The 9,309-nt window shown below is 42.4% G+C and overlaps 1 protein-coding gene across 1 annotated transcript in view; it reads left to right on the top strand.

The window, feature by feature from the left end:
• ppp3r1a (protein phosphatase 3, regulatory subunit B, alpha a) overlaps positions 1–9,309 on the top strand; it is a 22,939-nt gene that overhangs the window by 836 nt on the left and 12,794 nt on the right. The window contains exon 3 of the mRNA XM_031878949.1: positions 8,644–8,683. Within this exon, the coding sequence (XP_031734809.1) occupies positions 8,644–8,683 (40 nt within the window). The remainder of the gene's footprint in view (positions 1–8,643; positions 8,684–9,309) is intronic.

Here is a 9,309-nt window from a genome sequence, read left to right as displayed (position 1 = left end):
CTGTGCAGTACTAGTACTGTGCAGTATGTGAGGTACTAGTACTGTGCAATTTGGGAGGGTGTGTTGCCTAGGAACCGGTAGCTTATCACAGCGTAGTGACCAATGGGAGCGGACCTGGATGACTGGATGAGGAGGACCTGGATGAAGAGGGCATTGTGGTGGTTTCTCTGAACATCTTCCTCTTCTGTCCTCTCTTACCCACAATGCCTTTCTCTCCCATAGATCGATCACACCTCCCACTTGTCCGTTTGCTGATCACTTATTGACGTTCTGAGCGTTTGTCCGTCAAGAAGAATCTCTTCTGCTGTCGTCTGGACTCAGAAACACGTTTTATTTTCTTTGCACCGCAGTGTTGGAGCTCCAGGAAGCTTTGTTTGTTTTGGTGTTTTTATAGATTTGATTTGTTATTTTCTGGTGTATTCAAATGTCTGTAAATATTGACACGAGCCGTCATTAAGTTGACAGTAGAGCTGGATAAATACATATATACAGGCTGACATGATCTTATTGTAGAAGCATTAATAACAAAACATGGCACCGATATGTGTGAGCTCGTTTAGAAACACGGTTAGTTTATCATCTGTAAAATGTTCTTTTTAGTTCATAATATCACGGTTATAATTCTTTATAACCAGCGTGAATATGTCTTTATTTTATCTTTCTTAACTTCTTAAGCTATCGACCTAAATCCAGTATTGTTCAGGTTAAAGCTATAACTGCTCAAACAAACTGTCTGAATCTCAATGTGTGACATTAAGAATGTGTACTGAGATATCTGGACACATTTGACGAGTGAGACCTCAGATATTGATTATTATCTGATGTAAAAACACAGATACTTTGGACTATTTCTATAATAAATATAATAACCAGACGCCCGTGAGCTGAAACTTGCTACATGTTTGCCCTGCAGACGTCTCCGCTCTCTGCCAGAGGCTGGAAGCTGCTGTCGGGGACAGATAGTGTTCATGTCACAGTGTGTTATCCTCAGCTGGGGGGGGGGACCAGGATGCTAAGGGGACCATATGCTGCCTAGCAATCAAGCACCACCCACATGAAGGATGGAGCCGGAGATAATGTGAAAGAGATAGAAAGAAAGCCACCGTAGAAGTGGATGATCCACGCTGCTCTGACAACCAGCCCACTCCGTCTGATTCCACTCTGCTCTCTGGCTGCAGAGCTCGGCTCACACAGCAGATCAAACTTTAGTCAGATAATATATGTATTTGAGTGGAGGCGTGTCAGCCTCTGTGAAAGAGTTTAAAGTATTCGTTAAAGTATACGTTTAAATGTTTAGGGGATGTGACGCGTCAGAGACTCTAAAGTTGTCAAAAGGACGTGAACGTGTAGTGAACTGTAGCCGCTGACGCTGATGAAGAGATGAAGAGGAGTTTAACAAGCTGATCGGTTAATTAAAACATATTAACCGCTCATTTTAGTTGTTCATCCAGTAAAGATTCTAAACATAAGTTAGGATTCTTCCTGTTGTTGTGTCCATGTGTCTCTGTCCTGGTGACACCACGATGGACTCCTGCCTCACCACTAAGTCAATGCATGAGAACATTTAGTCATTGTTAGTCTCACCATGAGGCCTTAAAGCCTTCATGGTGAGCACAAGAAGTCAGGGAGAGAAACGGCTGAGAGGATTATCTTCATGATTTTCATATTTACACTTGACACACTTTCACACATCAACGTTCTACAACGGGCAACATTAGAACACAGCTGGTGCTTTGAGGAACAAACGGAGAGTAACTGAGAGAGACGGATGAGCGTAAACCTCCACATCTCCTACTGTGTGATAAAGTGATGATTCTGCATCAGCTGGTCATTGGCCGAGGTTTAAAGACCTGAGAGACTCTGTTTATCATCAACTCTTTTATTTATCATGAAGTGTGGAGTCTGCTGGTGATCAATGAACTAATAAAGCAGAGAGAAGAGACACACAACACACTTCTCACCTCCAAAGAGAATAAATCAGTAACATCGTGTGGAAAGGTAACTTTAACATGCCAAGCTACTGTAGACACAGATGTTGTTTTAGTTGATTTCCCATGTGCACACACACACACACACACACACACACACACACACACACACACCAGAGGTCATAGATGGCCTTGTAGTTTTTAGTGAACTGTCATTTTTGGCCCCTCAAAAGTTTTCAGACAATAAGTAGTTCTGATTCTGAACCCCACATTTATAATTTACAATGACATGAAAACATTAGAGAAGCAGGAAAAGCTCTGTGTTCTACCTTTAACAATGACTCAGCACTATCTACTGTTGGAGGTTTCCTGTATTAATTACTGAGATCTATTGAGGATAAACTTGATGAGATTTGGATACCGTGTGACAGACGGCTGCAGCATCCGGACGGGGGTGAACGAGGCATCTTGTGTCTGAAGAGGTCTGTAATGTTCTTATGTCACGTTAAAATGTTTGTGTCACGTAGACAATCAGAAGACGGCAGCGTTGCCTCTCGACAATCTCAGTGTTACTTCACAGATTTAGTTTAGTGGTGGAGGACAAACATACAGACCTGACTTGTTGGCATTACAGAGACAAACAGTGTGTAGAACATGTGAATACACACGGATGTTTGAGGTGGATACTGATGTTTGTCCACATGAAGGTAGAGGACACGGATCAGTCCGCTGTTTCTCATGCACCACGGACGGGATTCAGGAATGATGCATTCCTCTGCTGTGTTCTTGCATTTTCCTCCATTACACTTTTAGGATTTGTGCAAGTCATCGCTGCACTCCAGCGCGTTCTAGGAAGCAATGGCTGCACTCAGAGCGCTCCGCAGGGTTTTCCTTTCTTCAGTGCCACATGTCATGCCATTAAATGAGAACTATCTGGTTTTACAGACTGTTTTTAGTTGTTTAATAAGGAGTCATGATTCAAGGATTCAGTTATGATTCATTGTCATTCTGTGCACAACAAAATGCAGTTGTAGTCTATTTCTGCTGAACAAGGAATACAGAACAACAGCAGCGTTCCTGTATTCATGTCCTGCATCTTATTTAGAATCTGCATCGGAGGAATGCAAACACAGTGAATACTCTGATCAGATAATATGAAACATGAAGAAGATTAGACATTATCCGTACACTTTGACTGTCTGACTAAATAATTACATTACAGTCATTTAGCAGATGCTTTTATCCAAAGCGACTTACAATTCAGAGTCTATCACATTTCTACACCGGAGGCACAGCTACGGGAGCAATTTTGGGGTTAAGTGTCTTGCTCAAGGACACATTGACATGCTACTAGCAGAGCTGGGGATTGAACCGCCAACTCTCTGATTGAAAGACGGCCCTGCTATCCACTTAGCCACAGCCTTTATGTCTGTGCAGTTATGAAAACATAATCTATTCCACAAAACAAGTATCCGGCCTTTCACAAATAAAGCTACAACTTTAATATGAACAGATTTCAGCTTTTTAAAAGATGAAAGGATCACTTACTGCTGACCACGTATTAATTATCTGTCATTGGCTTATTGTAGAGCGAATACGTTCTCATGTGCTGCTAAAGACGCCGTCCATGTCTGCTCTCCTCGGCCTTTAGTGGGACGACTGGGTTTATAATTATCCTAATTATCCGCCGTTTGGGTCGCTGCTGCTGAACCGGCGGCGACGCCAAACTCTTCATTATGCAAAGTGTGTTTTGTGTGCTGAGGCCTAATTGATTCTGAATGAAGCATGCATTATTGATGAGCCAGCACGAGTCTCTCTGTTCCTCTGTGCATGCAAGATGCTTTTTCTTTTCTGTGTTTTCATAATCATCACATCTGATATGCTCTGTTAGTTCATATGTAAAGAACAGTATGAGGGGGTTTGTCCAGGAGTTACACCGGAGACCTAACGCAGGCCTTAGTTAGTAAACCTATAATCCTCAACACTAAATCTGCTTTGCTGTAAGTCTCTTTACCTCCAGGGACTCCACAGTCATTTACCCACCATCTTGTTTAGTTTCTTTGTAAGCTATAATATATATGTATCATAAGAGTTCAGCGTTTCAGTACTGAAAACAAACCTTTTGAAATGGTTTGAAACAGTTTTTCCACTTTTACTTCTACTTTCTCTTTTCCTCTCTTCAAAACACATTTTTTCTTTTGAGAAAAATACAACAATCAGTTTGTTCCTCTGTCATAGTTGTTAGTTATTGCGGTTGGTTTATTTTCATCTTATTTGACTCAACGCATGATTAGTTTATTTTGCCAAAAAACGCCGAATAGATTTGTCCTTCAGACCGCCCGCTGACTCGTTAACTACGGATTAAAACACGACCTGGCGATGTCCGGGCTCACAAAGCTTTGGGGACACCATAGAAAAGGAATTAGAGTAGAACGGACATTGAACTTTCTTCTGTGGTCATTTGACTTTTACAAAATAAAATGTTGATTGTTGTGTTGGTGACAACAAACGTCAGTTGGGACGTAAAGCTCTGGAGATGGATGGCTGGCTAGTTAGCTAGGTAGGCTAACGTTAGCTTGTCCTTCTCCAGAGAAGCAAAGAGTGAGGCGGAGGCACCTTTAGACCCAGCACTGCTGCTGGCCAGCAAATCTCTGTCCAATGTAGCATTAAAGCATGGCGGAAATTAGCAAGCTTGCTAACTAGCCAGCTTTACGCTATTGTGTCCACCAGAGTTCATTTAAACGTCACGTCTAAATGAACTCTGGGATTTTCTGCATTTGTGATGAGCTCAGATAAACGTGGAATTAGAAATGAAATCAAACAGATTTTCCAAATGTGTCTGCTTATCAATGCAATTTCTAGATGTGTGACATATTTAATGACAGCTGAAGTTGAGACGCAGTTGACCGCCAACCAAGAAAAATGGAAGTCTTTGAGCATGAATGCAGCACTGATAATTCACGTGTTTTTAATTATTATAACTCTTTGTTCATTTGCAAAAAAGTCAGTAAGGACCCTAAAAGACAACAACGAGTCATTCTTTTTTCTTTAGTCCTGGCCTGAGCACCAAAATAAAAGTGTCTCATGTAGCATTGGTGCATTGAGAGCCTGTCCTTGAGCGAGAGGACACCAGTTCAAGGCGTTAGATCCAGAATCCTGGTGCCCTTTAGCGAGCGACTGTATCTCTACATCTCCTGCAACGCTGCTGTGTAGCGGAGCCAACAAAAGGACTTTTCCCTCCAGGGAACAAAGTGTCACTATTACTCTTTGAGCCACACAGGCAGCAGGACACCCAACCCCAGTAAAGCACACTGAGCTGCACTGGAATTCAATCCTGTTAAACTGGGGAGGGGCCAGGCAACTTGTTGTTCCGCCAAGCAACACCACGTATATGTGTCAACGCTCTCCTGACAGGGTGTCAAATGTAAGTCGCTCTGCTGGCTAATCCCGTGTCACCTCTTTTCTCCTCACTGCTCTTAAAATACCTCGACCTCCCTGAGGTGAGTCTGCTGGTGTACGGCGGACACAGCGATAAGCCAGGAGATGACATAACTGCCACGAGCTTTTTCATTTCACCGGTGTGTAGTAGAGTATCTGTGTCACTGTGATTCTCTGTCATAATGCGTTACCAATGCTCTTTGGGTTTTCTTTGCAGTTTTCTTTGGTCTTGGCAAACCAGTCAAAAGTCAATTAACTTTTTTACTATGTACTGTTTGTAAAGAAATATTATATATTTATCAAGTATCTCGTTGTGGAGAAGAGGGAGCTGAGACGGAAGCTCTTGATTACGAGTCCATCCACGCTCCGACCACAGACTGTACTTAAGACGTTGACGTATCATTTGTTTGTGGACTGATGTTTTGAAGCCTCGAGTTCTGCATTTTGGCCGTCGAGTCATTTTCTCATAGACTTCTATAGAACCAGAGGAGTCGCCCCCTGATGGTCATTAGAGAGAATGCAGGTTTTAACACATGAAGCATTGGCTTCATTTTGAGAACTGGAGGTTGCCTCCAGAGACATCCAGAGTAGAGCTTCTGCTCCTTCACGTCTGAAGGGTCCAACTGAGGTGGTTCAAAGTCAGACCAGGATCCTCCTGGACGCCTCCCTTTAGAAGTTTTCCAGGTATGTCGGACTGGTAAGAGGCCCCCCGAGGTTGAACATGCTGGAGAGATTATATATCTGGTCTGGCCTGGGATCACCTCGGCGTTCTCCAGGAAGAGTTGGAAAAAGGTAACGGACGGATAATAGATTGTAAAATGAGAATCCTTTCATGTTGCAGCATAACTTCAACTCTACTTGCTGCCTGAATCCGTCTCATTGAATCCACAAAATCAAAACATTTGAGGGTTTGCTGTAGTTTGTTTAGATTACATTGTGAGCAGAGCGGTTATTTTTAAAGTTCAGATGTCTTTGCAATAAACAGCTCTGAGCATTCCTTGGATGCAACTTTTGCGGTCGTGGATGGACAATCCCTGACTTCTATGTTTTAGAAACGTCTGCTGGTAGCAACATTAAAGACAGCCTTGTTTCCACTCATTTAAGATACACAATTTTCACATTAATGTTGAACCAAAAGGGGTTAAAACCCAGCTTTGTTGACCAGTAGCTGGTATCCTGGCCGCTGCATCCAGTCCATCTCTGGTCTGCATGTCCACTTTCTTTGTGTTCCTCGATGGAGCTGCAGGACACTTCCAGATGATTGCTTGCTGGCCCGAAGCTTCTCTCTCTCTCTGTCTCTCTCTCTTAGCTGTAGGATCAGACTCAGAGGACACTGCAGTGTATGATGGGATGTGAATGCTGAACATGAGCCAAACACACACACACACCGCCGGGCAGTTCCTTTGGATAACATGGTTCATTTAAAGAGCCTTTGCGTAATGCTGGAGGATTCGATGGCGTTCGTTGCTTGTTGCATGGTTTGAAAGACGCTGCACAGTAGATGGGAAACTTCCTCGAGGGGTTTGAGTGAAACATCACTGAAAATGTTCCAGAATCTGTTTGAAGTGGCTGGTTTCTGATCTGCAGTCACTGTCACATTTGAAGCATGCAGGTGAACCCAAAAAAAGCAGAAGACAGGAACAGAAGAATGATCTATTTATTTGCATAATAGGAATAGAAAGTAGACACACTTGGCGGGTCACGAGAAGCAAAGGAAGCCGCTTCAACTGAAGACGACAAATGAAGTGACAAAGAACAGACGGATATAAATACCCAGGGTGCTAATCAGCAGACGAGGCACAGCTGGAGTTAAGAGGGAAACACTGTGGTCTGGTGACAGCGAGGAGACTGGCAACACAAAGGCAGAGCTGAGGAGGCTCCATACTAAACAGAGCTACAAAGGAAGACTGTATTGAAGACTTGAAACTAGAGATTAAGACCATAAACTCATGTTTACAATGTTCACTGAGGTAATAAATCAAGAGAGAAGTAGAGTCATTTTCTCATAGACTTCTATACAACCAGAGGAGTCGCCCCCTGGTGGACACTAGAGAGAATGCAGGTTTTAAGACACTTCACCGCTTGGCAGAACCGGAGGTTGCCGCCTGGTTTAGACCCTTTTCTACAGAACTTTTCCTTGTTTGTCAAATGACCAATGGTGGACCCCACCCTGATGGTTCAGGTTTTCAGGAATAATGCAGGATATAAAGAGCATTCAGAGATAATGTTTGTAGAGAAGGCTGCTGTAATTAAAAGAAGGAGGTTCCATCCTGACAAACGACAGAACTGACAACATGTCATCTGTTCTCTGGTGTGGAACACGTGATGATGTTATCAGTGTGGTTTGAGAGTTTCAGAGGTCGCGTGTGAAGAAAAATCTTTACTACTTCAAAGAGAAACATCTTCATCGTCTAGAAACTGTGGATGAGAGTTCTTCAGATTCTCTGTGACACAGAGACAACAGTGCATCTGACAAGTCAGGACAGATTCATCATGACAATAACTACTACTACTTACAACTCTTTCTGTTTTGGAGAACAAACTTTTGGATTTTGGCTTTGCATATTAATATTTTGCATATTTGCAAATTATACTTTTAACCATTGCAGATATGACATTCTATGATCAACAAGACTGAAAATGTTGCAATGTTTGATTATTTTAGTCCTCGACCAAAGAAATTCTTAGTCGACTAACAAATATGATTGATCCACAAAGAATCAGACAAAAGCAAAACTTTAAATCTTATTATGTTTACAGAGACCTGCTCAGTGTCACACCCCCTGAAAGCCTTAATAGCGTAATATCTAAAATCACAAGACTATTATTTGTGATGCAATTTCCAAAATGTCTTTTTAAAGCTTAACTAATGAATCGAGGTAGACAGGACCCCCCCCGATCACCACCTTGTATTTCACACACTGGAATTGCTCATAAGTTTCTTAGAAATAAGTCATTTAGCATGAAAAAATCTTAATAAAATGACTAAAGTACTAAAGAAGTCTTAAAATAAGACCAAAACCGGTGTGTTTGGTTTATTCGTCTGTTTGTCAGCAGGATTATGGAAAAACCACTGACCCGATTTGAATGAAACTTGGTGGAAGATTGTAGCTTGAGTTACGGAGGAACCTGTCAAATTTTGTAGCGGACACAGGATTTATATCTCATGTATGGAAACGGCTTCTAGCAGAGAGCCCTTTGAGGTCGTTTCTGTACTTTCGCGACGTCTCAAGTTAGAAAATGAAACTGACGCCTCTGTTTCTCTTTCTCTCTTTAGGGAAATGAAGCCAGCTTCCCCCTGGAGATGTGCACACATTGTAAGTATTGTCTGTGCTTACCCAAGAATGACCACTTTACTTTTGTTATACATTTTGCTGCATGGAACGGTGCCTCTGTTGACGTGTGAGCGTTTGTTAAATGTCATCTTGGAATCAAACTCTTGTTGGTCCTGTTTACAGAATGTCTAGATCTTTGAGCTCCTGAGAACTGAGGATATGATTCATATTTCTTCTCTGTCTGCCTCCCTCACCTTCCCGACCCGATGATGCATCAGCTGAAACATCTCAGCCTCGCGTTGTTGAAAACGTCCTCAGAGATGCAGCTTTGCTCGCTTTGCTTAGCTGGGTTAGCTTAGCTTCCATCTCGACACTCCTCTCTGGGGCAGCTTGGTGGCGTTTGGTCCAGCAGGTCAGGTCTGTCGTGTGCTGTTAGCGACACATATACACACATAATATCAAACTAATCAGTCACTAAATCAGTAGACAAACTTGCAAAGGTGCAACATATCAAATGCATTTATTTTAGCATTTAGATAATTAACTGCAGGGAAGACTTTCTTTTTACCTCCAAGATTACACAGGATTTTAAAAAATTGTCTTTTCTCTATCACACTCTCGTTTTGTGCTCCTCTGCCTCTAAGTTTCTCTCTCTGTGTCTCTCTCTC

The sequence above is a fragment of the Anarrhichthys ocellatus genome, unplaced genomic scaffold, assembly GCF_004355925.1.
Source record: "Anarrhichthys ocellatus isolate YVR2014 unplaced genomic scaffold, GSC_Weel_1.0 scaffold212, whole genome shotgun sequence".
Lineage (NCBI taxonomy): Eukaryota > Metazoa > Chordata > Actinopteri > Perciformes > Anarhichadidae > Anarrhichthys > Anarrhichthys ocellatus.
Note: the sequence above shows the minus strand (reverse complement) of the source record. Positions and strands in the feature narration are given on the sequence as shown.